The sequence below is a fragment of the Planococcus citri genome, chromosome 3 (genome assembly GCF_950023065.1).
Source record: "Planococcus citri chromosome 3, ihPlaCitr1.1, whole genome shotgun sequence".
Classification (NCBI taxonomy): domain Eukaryota; kingdom Metazoa; phylum Arthropoda; class Insecta; order Hemiptera; family Pseudococcidae; genus Planococcus; species Planococcus citri.
In genome coordinates, this window is record NC_088679.1 from 31850953 (window position 1) to 31873295 (window position 22343).

Consider the following 22343-nt stretch of genomic DNA (forward strand, 5'->3'; position numbering starts at 1 on the left):
AACTCGCTATCAAGAAACAGGAACCCGTAATAATTTTACGAGTAGCAATTCCGGACTAGAAAATCTCGCCGGTGAACTGAAAACGGTAGGTATAGATACCTAATATACTAAAATTACCGCCGGTAATCAAAGAGGGTTTTTTCTCTCTCTTATAAAAACTATCTATAAAAGCTCGGGCTTTTTTTATTTTTCTACCCTTTTTTTTCTCAACGGTAGGTAATTTCTATAGTCGACTTCCGTCGTCGTTGTCGTCTTCATCTTCGTGTTTTAATAAAAATCTGACGTAGTACTAAAATAAACGTCGACTTATTTGACCAAAGTATCGTTAAACTAATAGCTATCAAATTTAGCAATTTTTTCTTCATCGTTTTCTTTTTGCTGGCGAATACTCGTATATACGCCTGCCTCGTTTAATATTTACTTTTTCTGCTCCTCTTTTTTTCCACCCTTTGCTATTTTTAGCGAATATCGCCGTAGTCGTAGTCGTCAACGGTCACGTAACTGCCAAAATACATCCGACAACAAATTCTCGCTCGTACGTGGATATACCAGCGACTCGCACGTTCCGTTTTTATTTCCAGCCAAATAAATTGGATATTTTTTCGAATGAAATTTACCCTACCCCTGCCCTCTGTTTTTCCGAAATATTGGAATGTGTAGTCCGAGACTACGATGTGCTATCTGACGAATGGTGAAGTCGATGTCGTATATCTACGAGTAAGTACGAATTTGTCGGCGGAGGCGAACACGACGACGAAAACTGCGAGCAATGTTTGTTTCCGTTCATATTTTGTTATTGTTTTTTCCGCACATTCTTCGCTCTCTTCTTTTCGCAGTGTTTATTTGTGGAAGGAATTCAGAGAAAAAATGTAACATTATTACATACTCGTACTAGGTAGATTTTTTTCTCTCGTAGAGAACAAAAATTTTTTTAGCTCCAGGATTTGCCCAAATTAGTCAATTTTTTTGAATGGGAAATTTGACTTGATTTGTACTACGTTCGTTGCTAGTTTAATTAGAGCTACTTAGTAGGTTTTTGTATCACGAAACCTAATCATTCAAGTTTCTCAGAATAATTTTATCATCACACATTATGATGACGTTTTCCAAACCCACGTGTATTTTATGACAGCGGGTAAGTCTAGGTAGGGTATTATTTTATTTTGTTTTTTACATCTATACATTAGTATTCAAGAACTGTGTAAACTAAAAGGTCAAAATTTCGGTGCAAGTCTTTTGATGGAAGGCAAAATCAGCGATTTAGGCTGACCTGTCAATCAAATCGTTACTACTTTGTTCGTAAAAGGCCAACTTTTTTTTGGCAAGTTTGTTAAAAAATATACCTTAAGATGCCCTCTTCAAGAAAAAACTTGTCCCAGAGGATCAGGGGGGAGAGTGCAATTGCTCCTATTATCATGTGTCAGGGTATAAACAAAGAAACATATACTTAAACAGATGACGAAATGGATCATATTTCTCATCATGAAACGAACCGAGATGATTAACTATGTACTTGAAGTGATCAGAAAAATTTGCTCGAATGAATACCTAAGAGAAATTGGAATTTTAAAAGTCTCAGGCGATGACATTTTCAAATACTAAAAAGAAAACGACTGAGCAAATAATAATCATAGAACATTTTAACACTGAGGTTCAGTTCACCACAATGAACAAAAAGTCGAAATATCCGACTCTTGTGAGGAACCAATTTCATGTACATACATAGATCACAAATTTGAACAATGAACAGAAATTGAAGGGACAAAACTCAATCGTGAGATCGATTCTGAGAATCGAAATGCTGAAAAAAGTAAGTAATTAATAATCATCTTTCAAAAGTTCGAAAAATACTCGTACCTATACCCATTCGCTGAGTAAAATATATATTTTTATGAATGAAGTCATACTCTTTCACAACCTCTTAACTACAATAACCAACAATGGATCATTCAGCGAAAAAATTATCAATTTTTAAAAATAAAATCTGCCCTTGCTTCTTGGATTCGATCGAACAAAAAGAATAGGTACAGAATGAAATCTGCATTATTGAAGCTGAACATGTTGGGCGAGTCCTAGTTTCTGAGAATATACTTTCTAGGAATATTATTGAAACCGTAAGTATTTTTCAATGGGTGTTTTTAATTTCAAGATTATTGCACCACTACCAGCAATGTTTGAGGGGCGGGGGGCTAGATTTGACTTGTTAGAGGGGTGCTTTTGATTAGGGAGATAAAATTTAGAATTTCAGAGGGGATATCTAGTCGGCTACTTTTACTACATTCAGACCATTTTCATTCTTTGTTTTTTTTTTCAATCATTTGGAGCGGCAAACTAAAAATCTTATCATTATCACGCTTCACAGTTTTCACTAATCTTTTCTGTTTTTCAAATTTTTTTCCAACATTTTCATAGTAATTTCCTCAGCCTCTAGTTTCTCCAATAGCGATAAATATTATTTTTTTCGCGTTTGAAAATCAGTTAAAAATTGGAGCATGATTCCAAAACTGGGAAAAATATCTTCACATTGGGGAAAAAATTTCTGTGAAAAAAATCTCCAGAAATAAGACACAAAATCGATTCAAAATCAAGAAATTCTCTACAAGCATTAATTTAATTTAGGTACTAAAAAATCTTCCAAAATAGCTTAGAAACACATTCAAAATGACCACGGAAACACTTATCAAGAAGGAAATAATCTTCGAGAAGATGAAAAATGATAAAAAATGTCCCATGCATAATCAAAAATTCTCATGAACAAAAAATTGAAAAAATATTCAAAATTGTTTTAAAAATTCAACTGAACCTTTCCAAAATCATATAACTATTCGCTCGAAATCAGAATATTCATCATTCTAAAATCGAGGAAAAATCCATTCGAAATTAAAAAAAAAAAAAAAAAAAAATCGACTTCTTTTGTTAATTCAACTTTATAGATCAACATTCTTTTCGATAGTTGGGATATTGAATTTTTTAACAACAAAAAAACTCCACAAGGAGAAAATCCCTTTCCCACCTTCACCAATTTTCTCATCATTTTTCCAACTTACCCACTTGGATCACATTTCCACCAACTGTTCCCTTCTAGTGATTTCTCGTGAACGTCACTATACAACCAGCACTAAAATTTTCACTCGCGAAAAATATTCTTTACAACGGGGGGCTCCCCCTAACACGGAAAACCTACAGTGAACGACTACGACACCACATAACTCTAGTCTAACTATAGTATCTCGATTAAAACAAGCTACACTAGAGTATCGATGGTATAGGACATGGCGTGAAAAGGCAATGGGCCGGTTCTAATTGATTGGATCTATTATGGAAATTTCTTGGCCTGGAAAACATTTCCTCTCCTATTCGCAATCCGCTCAACGTAACCTTCAGCTAGCAAAATTCGTCCGCTTTTGATTTTCCTTTCGACGTCACTCGTCGACAAAATATACGAAATGAAAAAAAACGCCACTATACTTTCGCGCGCCCATCCATGATTAGGTTCTATGGTGATCGTGTGCTCGACGATGCGATAAATTTGCTTATAACCAATGTACCGCGAATGTTATTAAACATTCGATAACTTTCGTATATACTTCCAGTATATAATACCGTATGCTATGGCTAGATACAAAAATATCTACCATCTCTTCTCTTACATAGGCGCACCACAACGTCTATTGCCCATACACAATAATCAAACATTTTCCCTATATCTTTAAAGAGTTCAGAAAGAGAGACCTGATTCGCGTAGTACTTTGAACTGAAAACGTGTACGTATTTTTTTCTACCTTTTTTTTTTTTTTTTACGTCATTCGTTATACCATATCATGGAACCCCTCTCCCCCATCTCTTTCCGGGTCATTTTTTCAAACGTCTTTTCACGAGCCACATTCCATCATTCTTTAAAAGAAAATAAGTTTTCCTCTAATAAAAATGACGTGGCTCGTTCTGTTGGACGCATGGACATCGTCATCGATAGTACCATTTTTCGCCAGCATCGTACAAAATACGAGTACGAGTACGCCTAGGTCCCTGGTCCGCCTAAAAACGTAAATAAGTACGCGCGTTTTAACCGCCTGACCTTATTATTTTTATTGCGTACGCGCGACCGACCTGTTTCGGACATACCTCGACTCGAGTCAATAAAACGTTTTTATTCGATGGTACATACAAGCTACACAAGCTAACGTTCCATCATCGTCTTCTGACTCGACTGGATAGTAGTAGATCTGGATACCTCTACGTAGTACGTATAATCAAATCAATGGGATTAGGATACCTTTTACTCGTATCTGTCTTCTCATACAACAAAATCGTACACAAGGCAGACGATTCTTTTGTCAAAAGTGTACCTTTACCTTCCACCCAGCCCAGATAATGAAGAAAGAACCCGAGCACAAGCTTTTATACTTAATTAAATCGCGAATGGCGTACAAAGAAATTAAATCTTTGTTTTTCAAACTTCAAACCAAAAGATTATAACAATCGCTATTTTTTTTCTTTTTTTTTTGTTTGTCTTTTGCAAGGAATTATATAAATACCAGATAAACTTTTAGATAATAAATTGAAAAACCGAATGTACACCGTTTGGTATGCTAATTCGGACGATAATGCGGCTTAGTGAGGTAAAATTGAGCTGTATTTAATTGTACTCAATTTGGAGAAGTTTTGAAATAATTGACGTGGATGGCAAAATAAAACGAAATTCTTTTCAAAAAAAAAACGAATAAAAAAAGTGTAATAGGCTTTCCAATACTAGTAATTTCCATAAAATGTTCCAATCAATTTACAACTACTGAGCTATTCATTCACAGATGTATCAACATCAACTTACTACATCATTAAAATAATAGCTTAACCATGGTCGTAGTCGTTCACTTTCGATATTATAGACTTCAAGCAGAACTTTTCCATTCCCAGGGAGGAATCATTACTCAGATATGAGAAACAAAGCCCCTAATTTCTGACATCTCTAATATAACGTCGTCGTAAAAATGAACGACGGATTGCAAAGTGGCAAAATTCTAATCTGCAAGAAGATTGAAAATGCAGTATAGCACAGATTTACTCGACGTCATTTCCGCCTAAATCAAAGGCAAGGTGAATCTAGAAAAAACGGAAGCTGGGCGCAATACACCGGAAAGCTGGCGTAATCAAAAGTAAGTAATTTTATTTAATAATATTCTTCGCAAAAAATGTAACCATTTTTTTTTTTTCAAGAAAATTCTTCAAAACTATTTCCGAAAAATTTGAGTTTTTTTCATTTTTCAACGTGTCTACAAAGTTTACATCATCGGGAAAAAATCTACAATGTTTCTTTTCTATATTCGTAATTAATTAAATATAAGGATTTTTGATTTTTTTTAAAACATATTTTATCGATTTTTTAAAGTCTTTCCAATAATTTTCTGCCCAATATCATTTAAAAAAACTTGAAGAGGAAAGAAAAAAGCAACTTTTTCAACTAATTGAATGCTTCTTTTTTAATCTTTTCTTACGATGTTTTTCTCTTTTTATTCTTGTTTCAAAAAAATTCAACCCAACTATAAAACTATCAATTTTTTCCAATTTTTTTTTAAAACAGCAAATTTTGCCTGAACGAAGCAAGGGCAGATTAGTATTCAAATGAAGTTTCCTTGGAGCGATTCACAATTTAAAATCAAACTTTGACTTATTAGAGGACTAATGTACGATTCGTAGTCAAAAGTTTATTGTACCTTCTAAAATGAAAGCTGGCAGACAACAGTTGAAAATCCAATTCATAAGTACGAGATCAACAAAATCCACCAACTTAGCAGGAACTGGAAAAATCTGAAAACTTCCTTGACTATTGGATTTTTTCAATTTTTCAACCCCTAATCTGGGATTTTCGATTCACCTATTCTAATCGAATTGTAACGTCGAGTTTACGACAGAACAAAATTTTCAGCTACCGAAGCTGAGTACAACGCCTTCTGAAACAATTTCAAATTGCTGCAGAAAAGTCAACTTTTGATGGGTAATCCGGATCGGCTCAAAAATGGTCGCCATCGATTCGAGGGAGAGAGTCAACTTTACGGGATAGAGAAAATTTTGATTAATTCTCTATTGTAGAAATTGAGAATTTTGAAAAAAAAATTTCTTTGAGATTTTTAATCCTTTTACAAAATACATTTTTCAACCCATTCACCTAGAATTTGCGATTCACATATCCAAATCAACTTGAGATGTTCAAACTCACGACAGGATTAAATTTTCAGCTGCCGAAGTTGAGTGCAACGCTTAATGCAGCGATTTGAAATATGTACCTGGAGGAAGGTCAAATTCTGCTCGGGGCTCCAAATTGGCTCGAAAATTGACTCAATCGATTCGTAAGGTCGGCTTTAGGTTACAAACCGATTTTCAGATTTCTATATATCTTCATATTTGCTCTTTTTTTAAAAAATTAGTAACGAATAGGCCATTTCCTCATTTTAAAACAGTAAACCGACCATGTCAACTGCCACAAATAGTATATTTGCGTATTTGATTGCAAGAAAGCTTTTGCTTTTTGCCTCTTGGCTTCATGAACTAAAAGAGACAAAAAATTAAATCCCAACACCATCGTATGTACAAGCAGTATCAAAGAATACTGTTCGCTAATTGATTATTTTTTTTTCAAATACTTATGTAATGAAAAAAAGTGATTGCCACTCAAAGTGACTTCCCTCTGACCCGTATTATCTACAGAAAACAGGCACATGAGCAACTTCAACTCGAGCTCCAGGCAGCAAGCACTTAGCTCCCCAATTTCCCAGATACCTTACCAAATACTTGGAACAACCCTCCCACACCTTTAAACATTCCAACGATAAAAAAAAAGTCTCCCATTTTTATCACTTTCATTACACATCAAAGCGTACAATTTATACTTTTACGACCCCGAATCAATTTCCGTTCCATCTTCGCCAATACAAAACACTACCTACACCTTGAGCTACCGATTGGCAGAGGTGAAAGGAAACATGCAACACGTTCGAGTCGCCAAATCGAATAACTTTCAAATTAAAACTTTTCCCTTTTCAAATGCAAAGTGTGAAATTCTATTTTCTTTAGTAAGTCGACGCGTCAAAGTCATCTACAAATATATAAATCTATACATCCACTCCAGATATACTACACGTTTACGTAGTACGTAATACATAAAGCAGCCAGCTATACGATACACCGTTGAAAATACAAATCCTTTCAATCTTATCACTCCCAAATAAGCCAGTGGGTTCAAGCAGACGCGTGTGAGAGAGAAAGACGGATAGAGAAAGAGAAAAAACAAAAGGGTGGAAATGACGTTTCCATTACTCTACAACTTTAGGTCGGGGTAAAAGGGGTAAACCATTTGGCTAAAGTTCGACGAATAGATAGCATTGTACCTAGCTAGTAGCTATATTACCTATGGTAACGTAGGTACGTATCGTATACATAACAGAATCCTTGTTACGTAAAATTGCATATTTTCTGGCTCCGTGTATCGTTTGTCGTCAAACGACGAAAAAAAAAAGCTCTTTAAACCAATTCTACACCATACAAGCGAACTACTACGTATATGGGTAATATTTTCTCAACGTAAACATATAAAACAATGATGATGGCACCTAGATTGCTGTGCAGTTTATCTACGTACATAGCTCTCGGTAAATGAAACTGAAAAGTATCCTATAATATAAATTTTTACCAGCAAATACATACATCGAACAACGTGGTAAATCGACGAAACGCAGCGTGTACTTTTATAAAAGGGTACAAATTAAATACCGAATACGAATTTAACCAGCATCTTCGCCTTGGCGTATTATAGAATTTAAAAAACCGCAAAACAATTAAGTAGAAGTTGGCTGGCGGTGATTATGGTATTCAAATTAGAAAACCGTTCGCCCTTTTGAAGTGAAACCACCAAAGAGTCGAATACACACAGTTTGCAAATTTATCGTGTTCCCCATTCATAGTAGTACATAGTACGAGATACTACGGCTCGGGCTCACTCTTTCTCTCTCTCCATGGCATGGCATGGCATATCCACTCTTTCGTTTCGTGTACTATACACAGACACACCACGTTTCATCCTATCCTTTTCCTATCGAATGTGGAACGCTGCACTGTACCCTTCGTCCACCCTTTCTGCTTCTTTCCTCTGTTTGTAATTATCTTTTACCAATATACTAAATTCGACCGTTTTTGTTGGCCCGTTGACGGCAGCCCAGGACAGGGGAGGGGGCAGGGGGAGGTTTTCACATACCCTTCGAATACGTACAGTATATACAACATATAGTATTTATGCGTACACCTACCGTAGTACCTACTACTGTGTATATTCTCGTTTCATCAGCACCCCCCCCCTTCCACATCTGCAATCAACCTCAAAGCACAGCCAGTGGAGGATTTACACACATAGAGCTCCCTTTTCTACGACACCTTCCTCCATACCTACCCATCTGTACAAATTTTCCAAGGTACCATTATGACAATTTTGTCACGTCGACCTCTATACATATTATTCGTCGCTTCTCGTTCGTCCTCAATATACGAAATAATACCGTATAAACGAATCGTTTATTTTACATGAATTTCATTTCTATTTCTTCGCGAATTGAAACTCGCCCCTTTCCCCTGCGGCTCTTGCTGTCTTCGTTGTTTTTGTATCGTGCTCGTTTTCATTTTACTTCCACCCCCGATCGTTTATTCTCGCGTTATCCGTATAAGTGTTGTAATAAGATAGGTATTCGTCATGATTGAAAACGTAGTATAAATTTTATATACCTGCGATTTTATATCGATCTCGTTTCATAAACTGTCATACTACACTGTATAATAAAGAGCTATACGTACTCGTCAGTCATTTTATTTACGTTATTCAATCACCTTCGATTCTTTTTATTTGCGTTTACGAAAATGTAGCGTGGGTATTGTATACTAAATACGCAGATTCGATGCTGCTTTCTTTTTTTGGTCCTTTGTTTTAAGTGACATTTCGACGTTTGTAATTAAATTTTAAGGGGAGTACGTAGCATTGATTTTCATGTCAATTTGAAAGCTTAATTCATCAGAATACTGAAAACATGACGAAAGAAATCAAGGTCAAGAAACAATCAATTTTTGTACACTGTACAAAGGCTATTTCAAAAGGTTTCGGTTATCAAACAGAAACAATAGGTGATTTACCCAATATTCTCAGAATTTGGAACTCACAAATGGAAGTTGTTCCTATGGCATGAAATCCTTGTGATAGAAATTTTTGATAACTATTACCTCAATGAGACCCCCTCCAAAAGGAATGAAATTGCAATTTCAGTCGAGAATTTGTCATCTTTGCTAGCAATTTTCGACTAAATTTTTTCAAATTTGCAGGAATGTTTGACAATACCTTACCACTGGTCATTTTATAGAAATTTTTTTCAATGTACTCGTAGTTTCTTATCAAAACACGCCATTTTTAGTTCTACAACGGTATTTTGGGTAAAGTTATTTCAGAAGTGGAATTACGAAAAAAATATAGATACCATTATGCATTTTTCATGAATTTTTCAAAGTGGAAGATCTTCAAAAATGTGAAAAAAAATTTTCCTCAGAATACATTTCAATAGACGCCCAACTAAACCATCAATAAACCTGCAGTTGGACCAAATTGTCAATTTTTTCCATGTTTTATAAATTAAAAAAAATTGAATCGTGCAATTTTGGAAATCCCAACCTTCGTTTTGGATGGCTCACATGGCCAAAATTCAAGTCTAGCTTATATCAACTCGAAATGCATCAACAATTGCAATTTTAGAGCAATCAAAAATCTTCAATTTCATCATCTGTGTGTACTTACAGTTAAGTATTTTTCTAAATTGAAAAAAAAAACTTGATTCGGCGAAAATGAGTAGAAAAAATTCGAGAATTTGAATTTTTCTGAAATTGTTATAAACATGATGTATTTTGAGTAGAACTGAATCTATAGACTTGAATTTTGGCTAGGTAAGTCACTCGAAAAGGGGGGGGCGGTCGGAGGTTCCCAAAGCGTAATTTAATTTTTTTAAATAAAAATTACGGTTAGGATAGAAATTCACCAATTTAGGTGCAAGAAATCTTGAAAAATAAATTTCTCGCATTTTTGAAAAAAATTCTGAAAAAATATGCATATACTTACGTTAAATCTAGGTAAGATACATAACATACATTGTTTCATATTGTACCTTTGAAAGAACTCAAGTAAGCATGCAAAATGCCAGTGAAAAACTAAAAATAAGCGTTTTGCTAAGGCTATTAAGACGATAACCATGTTTGAAAAAATTTCCAACAATTCTCATAAATAATCTTCGGTAGCGCTAAACATCCCTCGAAGTTCGAAAAAATTTGATTTAAAACTACCAAAGATGAAAATTTTTAAATGAAATGCAATTTTATCGTATTTTGGAAGAGTTTTAGAGGTGAAGTAGCGATCTTAAAATTTCATCACGTGAGTTTTAGACCATAATAAGGATCAACTTCAAATCACTGATTATACTTGATAAAGAACTCGATCAAGCGAAAAAAAAATTGAACAAGCCATCAACTATTCGCTTGATTGCAATAAGGTTTTTGCTTACTTCTTATACGTGGCTCTGAATTTTTTTTTAACGATGTTCGAAATTCTAACTTGAAACGTTTTTCATCGTATTTTAAGGAACCTGAATGAAGCAGGTCTATGGAGTGAATTCATTCTTTATCAATTCTTTCTCAAAATTATACTTTCATTACTCCAACGATGCAATGGATGAGAAGAATGAAAATTCTATGAATTAACAAAACAATTTTCAACGTTCAGCACAATCCTACTTTCTAACAAAAAAATAATGCACAAAATTTTGAAAAAAAAACTACACAAAAATAAGCTTCTGGAAATAACAGTCGTCGTTGTTTACATTATACAGTAGCAAAAAACACACGCTCGTCATATCAAAGAACCAACCTCCAAAGAGGGAATAGAAGAGAGAGAAAAAAACAATCTACCGCAACATAAACCAATTAACCCTGCTTCCTTTCGGAGTAAAAGTTCATTTTGCTTAAACGGTAAATTAATACCAACCTACGGTCATTCGCTTCCTAATTCTCCAATAACGGCGATACCATTACGATAATCCGAGAATATCAATTAGCAGCAGATTTTCGCTCACTCGATTATACTCGTACTTTACTCTCTGCTTCATTCTTAATGCACCACACCATGCTACTTTCCAATCCCTCGCCAATTCGAACGTAATAGATGAATTATCAATTATGGAAACGAAATCTTGATTTCATTTTTCTAAAAATAGTAAATACCACCACGTGGTGATTCGAAGAGGGAAAAATTTAGAAACGTGGGAATACTTAGAATACACCTCGATACGAATTTATTTCATTTTCCACTTGGTCGAAAAATTATTCCTCAATTACGATTTAAAATCGTGGTAAAAACATCCATTCGTTCGACCAACCACGCAAATTCCTTCGCAACAACGTTGGAAAAACGCACGTGTAACCGGAAAAATTCGAAAAATTCAAATCCCACTTTTTTTCAACTTCGTCAAATTTCCAAAAAAAGAGAAAAAAATTCCTCTCGAATAAAAATCGCAGACAGACGAACACACAGGCACAGAAGCAACTGAGGAAAAATTCCAACACGAGGAAATTTTGTTTTTTCCACCGAAAAAAAATATTTTCTTCGATGTAAAAATAAAAACGATCGCAATCGATAGGTAATTTGTTTACCTTGAATTGATGCAGCTTCACTTTGGTTACCATTTTAATGGAAAACCTCGTACAGTGGCATTAGATTTACAAAAATATCCGGCAGGATGAAAATGGTCGGAAAAATTGCGATTTTTCACGCCCGAAATTTGATTTTTCCGTCATACGTCTTCGAGTACGTACGTGTTGAACGACATTTCGCCAGCGTGAACGTCACATCCCTCCCGGAACGAGTAAAACGGTAAACTGAATCATACTCGCGACTGGCAACTCGTAAAAGGAAGGTAACTACGCCAATCTTGCTTACACTGACCCGTCGTAACACTCGCTTTTTAAACAGGCGGCGGCGCTTTCGCCTATAACGCTCTCGCACGGTTAAACTTGACACTATTAACGCCCCAACTTAATCATACGTCGAACAGTCTCTCTCAATGAAAAAGTTAACAGACGATGAGTACGCAATCCATCTTCGCTGATTAAGCGTATTTATAAACCTACAGAACTGTTTTTTTTTCTTCTTCGCACCCTTTCTGGCTACGCTGCCTTTGGCGCTTTTTCGCGTTTTGTTTACCCCCTTGGGGTCGTTGCACTTGATGATGATGGTGAGACGGTGGTTTTTGGAAGAAATCTTATCGGGTGAGAGAATTTCACCTATGGTAAACGAAACTAGAGGTCGTTTCTCAATGCAACAATATAAGAAAGCTCAATAATTCTGCACTATCTGAGCCCAAGACTTTTTCCTTCAAAACGAGACCAAAATTTTGAAAGAGAAATTCTTCGTGATTTACAAGCGAACTTTTCTACTCGTACACACTGTGATGAATGGAGGCAAAAATAACATACGACTTATGGTCATTCGAGCAAAATACGTAAGCACCTATAATGGATTTGTGGTGTTTTAACTAAACGCGTGCTTGGCCTTTCCATAAGTCTATCAGATTCGCTGTAACCATTACAATTGGTATTAAACTGGTAAGAAAACTTGCGAGATGTAATTTGATTGAATGATGATTGGTGAAAAATGTGAGTCGCTGATTGTAAAAAGGTTTTTGCTTTCTGTTCATGTTTTCATTGCTTGTGTTTTTCGCCTTCTTAGTACTATGATTCGGGAATAATCCCGTAATCGCATGATTCACTTGCATTGCAGGTCTTTAGATATTCACCAGATACCTAATGTCAAAGGTAAGTATTCCTTAGATTACATATGCTATTTGACATATTACATCCCTCCGTTATTAGGTACCTTCAGCTAATTTAGCTTTAGCTTTGTTCATCAATCGAAAGTAAGCGATATTGAATATTCCATTTGGTACATACAAGGTGGATGCATGAAATCCACCAAATTGATATTGTGTTCATCTTTCAATCAGCTATGAAAGAAATAGCCCTCTAGATGATCCAGATATTTTGAGGAACAACCTGGACCCCTTGTTCAAAAAAACTATGTTTTTTATTAACACGAATTCTACAGAATCTGGTTTTTATTTTGGAGATTTTAAACAACTTTCGCTATTCTTTTTTTATCTCGGAAACATAAAAAGAAGCTATCGGTTTCTCTTGGAGTAAAGTTCTAGATTTGGCTCGGTTATATCTTTCATCTCAGTATCCTCTTTGTGAGAATTAAGGTAGATTGAGGAGAAAATGAATCCGCAGATTTTGTAAAAATTGAGCTGAGACCTTTCTTTTGAGTTGAAAGTTAACCACACAAATTTTTAGCTCCAGAGGCGCCCCTAGAGGAGAGATTTGAACCCTCAAACAGCGGTTATTTTCGAAAAAATCGTGGATTTTTCGCTTTTGTTACTACACTATCACAATTTTTTCGAAAATGCTCGCTCTTTGAGAGTCTCAATCTTCCCTCCAGCTACTGGGGGGACCTTCAGAGCAAGCATTTTTGTGGTTAATTTATAATTCAAAATGAAGGTCTCCACTAGATTTGGTGAAAATCCACTGACTTTTTTTCGCGATCCACCCTATATGTAGTGAGCATATTTGCAGGAGATTTTGTATGGCCAAGCTGTAGCATATTATAAATCATTTTACTTGGACATTTTATTATATACAGGGTGTGCCAAAATTGTTGAACGGTTTTCAAACATTCGCTGAGTAGCAACACTTTGGTACGAAATCATGATATGTATTTGAGGAGGTTGGTTACAAAGTTAGACAAACGCCACTTCTAAAAAAATCGAGTAATATATTGATTCTTATAGGATTTTTAACGCTCTTTTCATTGCCGAGGTCTGTTATTTTTAATATAGTACGTAAAAGGGTAAAAAACGCGCTCAAAGTTTTGCCTTAGTTTCAACTTACAGACATGTGCAAATCGTCTTAGTTTCAAAAACAGACATATCCAGGATATGTCTGTTTTTGAAACTAAGATGATAGGATATGTCTCATTTTGAAACTAAGATAAAGTTCACATGTCCGTGTTTGAAACTGAGGCGCAACTTTGATCGCGTTTTTTGACCTTTTATGTACTGTTTTGAAACTAAGGGACCTCAGAAATGGAAAGAGGGTTAAAAATCGTATAAGTATCAAAACCTAACTGATCTAGACAGCTTCACTTTCAAATTATCTTCATCTTAGTTTCAAAATCAGACAAGTGCATTTTCAGGTTCTTTTTATTAGTAGTGGGGGGTGATGGTGGAAGAATATTTTTTGTATTTTTGTTACTCAGTATCATCACTACAATTTGTCAAATATCCCTCGCCATTACAATGCTGTATATTTTTGTAACAAAAAACATGGATTTTCTCAAAATCAACCCTGTGGCGTTTGTCTAACTTTGTAACCAAGCTCCTCATTTGTACTTTGCTTCATGTTTGCGAATTGAATCTAAAATGTGTAAAAATTAAATGAGGAATCTAAAATTTACTAGATACGACTAATTATACTGGTAAGTTGTTTTCATTTTTCAAAAGTTTTAGATAAGAAAAAAGTATTTAAAATTACGCATATCTGCATAGTTCCAATGATTTTTGAATGATAGGGCATAGTTTTAGAAGTGCTGCAACTGAAGCCATGGGTTGGTGGAATAAAACTAAAATCGTAATCTTGAAGAGAATTTTGCCTATTTTAAAAAAAGTACCTACATACGCATTGATCATTGTGATGCAATTTCTGGTTGATGAGTTATTGAATGAAATAGTGAAAAGGTAAATGAAACAGCCGATCCTTCAAGTCCAAAATTCAAAAAAATATTTCAAAAATTTTCAGAGCTGAAATTATGACATTTTGATTTACAAAGGCATTAAATTTTTATATTGCCTGGATTTCACTTCAACAACTTTAAATTATGCAGAAAGGACTTTATTTATTTGTTGATATCAGCTTGAAAATCTTTGCATTAGTTTTTGAATATGTAAGCATGAGGAATAGACCATGCTAACTACCTCCTAAGATTTTATTTGACAACTCAAAAGCCAAAAATTGGAATTGTGATGTTTGACAAATATGTATAAGCTATTGTACATATATTGTACAATGTACATATGTACATGGAAACTAGATCAAATTCTTCCCACAATGATGCATTTTTCATTCCCGTACCTCAGATCAAAAAACAGCTACTACGAAACCTTATAGGTAGGCTACGATCTCTCATATAACTTACAAAAGCATCCACATTCTACGTCGCTTCATTACCGCAAGCTTTTTTTTTTAATTTTCACGCTGACAAAAAAATCTCCTTCGTTAGTCTATCGAGCAACGCAACGCACATACATTCTGTTCGTTCTCGTACACACTATACAATAAAGCCAACTTAAAATGAATTAAAGGCTTTAAAAGCGGACGCAGTTTTACGCGAAAATGAACTTTTTTTATGGTGTGAATTTGGTATACGTTACGAGTCATTCCACGGTCGCATAATCTCCGCGTATCGTTTTATGCCAGGCTTTTTTCTGTTTTTTTCCTCTCTGTGTTCGCTCTGTCTTGTCGTAGCTTTTTTTTCCTCGTAGCTTTACACAATACGCGGTGATTTTCACCTGCTAACGCCTTCGAAAATGTTACGACTATGACTATTGCATCGCACACCGACGAAAAAAGAATCTTCGTTTGGAGTTAATTTCGATTAACCTTGCCTGGGAGTAGATGAAGGGTGGCATGGTAACTGGTAAGGCGTTTGTGTGTACAAGTTTTGATTCGGTAGTGCTTTTGTTTTCACATCTGTTTAAAACTTTCGGATGTTTTTTCCCTTGTTTACACCGTCGTTCACTACTACGTAGGTAGATGTACCAATAGTGCCCATATATATTATACGCAAGGTAGTAGGTATACTTATACACACATATGCTATAGAGATTACGAGATTTTAAAGGTGTTGAAGGATGAATTACGTGCTCTCTAAAGTGCCGACGAACAACCTTTTTCCGGGTTAAAATGAAACTCGCCGAAAGTCCGCTAACTTCTTTCAAACGAATTAGGTACCTCTACCTTCTCGCAGGTACCTACTACAATACCGATATACTTATACGTACAAATTGGTAAAGAGATTTTTCGCTTATATTTTCGTAAGTGTATTGGAAAGTTTTTCTCGCCTGCTAGTTCGTTAAGCTGCCAAGCTGGCTTCATGATTTGAAACATGTCCTTCATCTATCTCGTAGAAAATTATCCTCAGACTTGAGCTACTGCAAACCTCAAACCATCCATCCAATCTCAATGAAATTTCACCTTGAGACGCCCTATGTAACTTCCCTTAGTTCCCTCTCTTCTCCCACCAATTTTCATCAAAATCAGTGAAATAGTTTTGGAGAGCTTGAATAATCAATATGGGCGAAGCAGCCGCAGAATTGAAATAGATTTCTTTTACTAAGCGTAGCAAGTAATCTAAGTCACAGGTGATCAACTCGTGAACAACAGTTAAAATTAAGTAAATAGACTACAAGTAAAATTAAAATAAAAACAAAAATCTTTGAACAAGACAAAACGGAATCAAAGGACACGCAAAAATGCACCATTGGCCAGAATTTCAGGAAGTGAAGCACATTTTTTCGATTTTTGGTGAATTTTTAAAAATCAAAGAACTAAAAATGAAAAAAAATTAAAATTTTACCAAATTGACCCAGAAAGCTTAAATTTGATAAGTACCTAATTATTGACCCTCTCGAATTGATTGGAAACTGTTACCATTGTCTTGTGAAAATCTGGAGCCTCAATCAGATATTGTATAGCTACACAATGACGTAGGAAAGCTAAAATTTACTCAATACCTTAATTTGAAGATACCGACTCAATTGGAGGTGGTTTCAAACCATTCTGCAGCCTTCAGACAAATTTTGGAAATTCTAGATTTTCGAAATGAAAAATACCATGAAAACTGTTAAATTCAACATCAGCACATATAAACCCAATTGATGTTTGTTAGTGACCACCTACTTGACCATTTATACGACGTTTTTACAAAATCAAGCTCTGCCAGTTCGAAAACGAATATTTCTAAAATTTAAAATAAAATCGCAGGAGAAATATACAGTTTGGAAAAGACAGAAATCGAATTTGGAAGAATGATGCGTAATAATTGGTCACGTCCAAGTGAGTCACTTTCACTCGCAAGCATATTATTTTTTTTTTATTGCGTTTCTTGAAAAATCTAGAATTTCCAAAATATGGTTAGAGGCTTCAGATGGACTTGAAATCACACCCAATCAACTCAGCATATTAAGAGTAAAATTTTGTGGAAATTTCAACTCACAAAAATCTGCTAAAAGCTCTAAAACTCCTCAAAATGATTCGAAACTGTTGCCAATCGATTCAGAAGGTCGAGTACCAAATTTTAATTTTCAATTTCAATTTAGCAAAATTTCGTTTTTTACATTTTTGGCTCAAATTAGAAATCCAAAAATTCTGCAAGAATTGAAAATCGTGTTGAAGGCTCTAGAATGGTTGGAAATGGTGAAATTTGATTTGGAGAAGTCGACAATTCGACATCAACTTCAGAACTTGTTTCTATGACCTCTTACCAGAAAACACCGTCGTAAATGACATACTTATATATTATGTATGCAAATGAAAGAAAAATCGCTGCTTTAACTGAATTTTCTCACCAACCTACGCAAATATACTCATCAGACCCACCTTGATCACGTCGAAAAAAATCACCACCTAGTTAAATTTTTTTTCTTCTCAGATCTAGGTGGTTAATTCGGAAAACTCCATTCATTACTTATACACCAGCAATTAAAACCTTATCCTCGTGCGATACAAAACCTCCACCTATTTCAGCCAGACGCAGAAATTACAAGCTCTTCATTACGCCAAATATATGGCCACTTCAATATACATTATATTACCCAAGGACCTAACATTTATAGTTCATCTGGTGCACGTATACGACATTGTAGCACGATAAAAGCAGACACGAAATAACATTGTTAATTTGGTACAAGACCATTAAAACTGCACAACGAATACGTCTCGGTGACATCGTAAGATCGAAATTTAATTTACAATTCACCCCACCATGCCGACGACCAACCCTTTACAGCGGAGATTATTATCTACATGCATATTTATTTTGTCGCAAATAGCAAGAGAGAATTAATAAATTGAAAAATCACGTCCTACGTTTCGCATTGTACTCGACATGCTTATTGCTTATGGTTACTGTTGGCCAAAACCAATAAATATTTTTTCTCGCTGATTCCTCTATATTGAGTTTTCTCATTTCGGACTGTTTTATCGTCCAGTCTCTCGGGCTAACGAATACCAAATTCCCTCAAGATTACATCTCGACAATTTGTACGATCAAAAATCGAAAATAGATTGCCGAAACGTGTACTGTGTCCCGCTTTCCTTCACCCTTCGAAATTAAATTTCGCATTTCAAAAAAAAAAAAAAACTACGTAGGTACAGATACACATCAAGGTAAACGCAGGGATACATTCAACTTAGCGAATCATTTCACATCGCGAGTTGAAATTAATCCTTTAATATGAAAATGCTCCGTATTCGTAATTTAACGCGCCTCTTGCCGCGCAATTGTACAAACAAATGAATATTTTATACAACATCAAACAATTGAGTAAATTTACGAGCATAATCCCAAGTATTGACGTAATGCATACCGCACCTCGTTAATTCGAGACCACCTATAAATGCGAATACTATTTTCTAAATTGTAAATTGCATCAAAATTTATACTGCACGTATCCTTTTACCCAACATAGGTACGACGAGTTTTCCCAATCAAGTAATAGGTATTTTCATCACAATAAAAAATTAAACTGTAGGTATTAATTTCGCTAACCAATATCACCCTATGGACACACGATCGTGTAATACATAAATGCTTTCATCGATATTAATTCGCAACTTTGGGTAAATATGAATTTTATAGAATTTTCCCATCGTTCCACGAGTATCGCCTAAAATATAGGACTAGGTAATCTGACAACAACGTTGAAATTATTTTACACTTCGTTATACGTTTAAATACCTTCCATTTACCTGCTCATCGCGTATACACGACGTAATTATTACATATTTTATGATCAATTAACATCAACGAGGTGCGAGCACACAGGTAGAGAGATTCTCGCTGAAACCAAAATAACGCCAATTGGCAAGGGTATAGACGAAAACGAGCAATATTTGGTGAATTTTTAACGACTTATGGTTTAATTAAGCATACACGAGTATGGATTATGACGTAAAACGACTCGTTTGCTTATTAACTTCATTTTCATAAGAAATGATCTAATGTAGATGCTCGTATCTTTGGCAGTATGTTGCGTGGTGTTTGAAAAATCCCCGAAAAGCAAACTTCATATCGTGGCTATAAGCTTTGATAATCCTTGAGTTTTATACTCACGACAAAATAAATAGTGAGGAAATTTTTAATATTTCAACCCCTGTTTTTCATACACTTTGCACTCTGTAGTTTTTCATATGATCTGATTCGGGTATTTTTTTTGCCGAGAAAGTTGCCTATCCATATTATTTATTTTCTTTGAGATACATTTTTGGTATAACGCTCAGTGTGTGCTTCTTTTTACTTCTGGAAGATTGAGAGAAGGAAGCCAAAGTATGTCCTTGTGTGGAGTCAAAGTAGTTCACTTGTATTGTAAAAATTAGTTCTCCGTTTAATAGGTAGGTGGTTTCCCAAGCATCGATAAATCACCACACTAAAAGAGTGGATGAATTTTTCTTTATATTTGAAGAAAAACGTTAAAAAGGCGGGAAGTGTTGGATCCATTTGTCTATTTAATGTCTTAAAAATTAATAGCTCATTTTGCGGCTGTTAAATCTTAAGTAAGAGTTACTGTGTAATTTACATTTCGGTTTGGTGTGCTGGTATTGTACGCGCGCGCCCAAACTGTGGCCGAGTTTACGTGCAAGGGATGAAATATATTTAAGATGCGTGCCCGAGTAAATATTTATTAATCATTTGGCGCTGGGCTGAGTTTATTGTAGCGAGTGCGGCGCGGTGACAGTCTTAAAAGGAGAAGTTTTATCGCACTTTTACACATTTTGGATTTGGCGAAAAGAGTATATTCTTTAGGCCGTCGCGATGTTATTCTATACTCTTACGACTTGGCGACAGTGCTTTTGCCAAATGAATTGGTAGTTTTGATAAGTTTTCTGGCTGACGATAAAAGCTTACAGGGTGAATTTCGCAGTATTTATGTTGTAGGCTTGGCGATGAATAGAGAATAACTAATTTACAAACGTTTGGAATTGATATTGGGTGGGAGAGGGGAGTGAGATTTATGAGCAGAGAAGTAGATTTTGCTTCGGATTATTGAGACTTGCGTATGTTCTTAGGTCAGCGTTTCGGTCTTTCAACTACTAGGGCGGGTTGTTTTTTAATTTTGATTGGACTTGACAAAAAATCATAGTCAAATGACTTCAACAAGATGTAGATGGAATTTTAAATTCTTAGGTCTGTGTTGAACCTCCCTGCCAAGAACTCAATTTTTTTTTTCAAATTTTTCAAACATTGAACTCTGGTTAAGGACAATATGTACAGACCTGAAAATTTGAAATTTCCTCATTATGTTCATGAGTTCAGTTGGCTACTAGCGAAAGTAACTTCAAACTGTAGATAAGACGATAATACTCTGAACGGAGAATAAAACAATATGTATAGTAAGTATACCTGACTAACTCGCATTTCTCACAAGAAAAAATAAAACAGGAAACCACCGGAGAGTTCCAGCATGAAATGAGCAGGGAACCTGATAAGACTCGGAGCTTAATTTCCAAAATAATGAAAATACCGAAACCAAACAAGTCTCATTTTACGAAATAGAAAGTTTTTGAAAATTCTCTTCATTTGATTTCATTCAAAATGACAAAAAAGGTTGAAAAAAATACGTGAGATTTTTCAAATTTCACACATTCCAAAAATTCAACGACATTCACCTGGAAAATAACAGGTAATTACATCTGTCAATTTCCCATCATCTACTCAATCTACTAAAACACAACGAACTTTATTATTAAAAAATATATATTAGCATTTTCACTTCCGAAAACTTCCTTTTTCATATTTTTTGCTATGCCTTTTCTAAAACATGTCATTCATTGCGTTCTCTGGCTGCGAATCAAATGAATTTGTAATTCCAACTTTTCACCACAATCTTGTAAAATTTTCCAATATATTTTCCAATTAATTTTCTTTCATTCATAGGTTACGTACCCAGTTGTATAAAACAACGATGTCGCATACACCGCATTTTTTTCCTACAGTCCTTCTTTTCTCTTCTTTCGCTTCTCGCCTTATGATAGCAAAAAAGAGTTGACGAGAAAAAAATGCAACATTTAATCATTGCAAGCCTCACTAAATATTCATTATGTCAAAACAACGATGATGCTACAGACGAAGACCAAGGTTCTGTGACGTGGGAGTGAGACCTGAGAGAGCAAGCGGCTTTCTCAGCGACAAAAAAAATCTTCAACTTCCCAAACAAACTTCAAAACGGTAATTTCATTAAAACGGATTATATTAAAATAATTAAAAACAAGACTCGAGTAAACGAGATGGACAGAGTAGAAGGGTGGAAAAATCAACATGAGAAACTCTTGATTCTATTTTTCTTTCCATTCTTTCATTATATTGTAAAGAGAGTGCAGAAAGCTGAAAATGAATTATGAAAATGATACATATGACGATGGGGTTGGTTTAGGGCAGTATTAACCTGAGAATTGAACACAAATACTTTGAAATTATGTCAACATGGCTGCAGACAACCTTGTTTTGGAATTGAAAAGATGAGTTAGAATTTCAAAAAATAAAATATGTAATGTAAGTGTAGTGAATAATGAGTCTAGAAAGTACACACTAACCTTAAATTGAGTAGTTAATTTTTCCTAGAGCGATTTTTCTGATTTTTGACCAATTTTTCAATTGTACTTATAAAGAAAACAAAATCGTTATTTTTACTGATTCTTCTTAGAACATCAGGGTCAATATAAGAGGGTCTGCTGCAAAAAGAGCTAAGCTTTCATGTTGGAAGTTGAAAGCCACCCAAAAAATGTGTTTTTTTGCTCAGGAGGAGTCTTCAGAGAAATGTCATTATGAGCTCTCATAGAGACTTTTCAAAAAAGCCATAGATTATTAGCTCTAAGCCAGCAATCAGTATTGGTGTAAAGTCTTTGCCATCAAAATCTGAGACTATTTTCAAGATTCTATTGGGTCACAA

The 22343-nt window shown here is 35.0% G+C and overlaps 1 protein-coding gene across 6 annotated transcripts in view; it reads right to left on the reverse strand.

The window, feature by feature from the left end:
- Positions 1–22343, reverse strand: part of ASPP (Ankyrin-repeat, SH3-domain, and Proline-rich-region containing Protein) — a 309410-nt gene that overhangs the window by 180265 nt on the left and 106802 nt on the right. For 2 of the 6 annotated variants that reach the window (XM_065358736.1, XM_065358730.1), the window contains exon 1: positions 11722–11998. The exons of the other annotated variants lie outside the window; for them this stretch is intronic. In XM_065358736.1, coding sequence (XP_065214808.1) covers positions 11722–11754 — 33 coding nt within the window. In that variant the 5' untranslated portion in view covers positions 11755–11998. Of the gene's footprint in view, positions 1–11721; positions 11999–22343 lie in introns of those variants that run through there. 6 annotated transcript variants of the gene reach the window in all.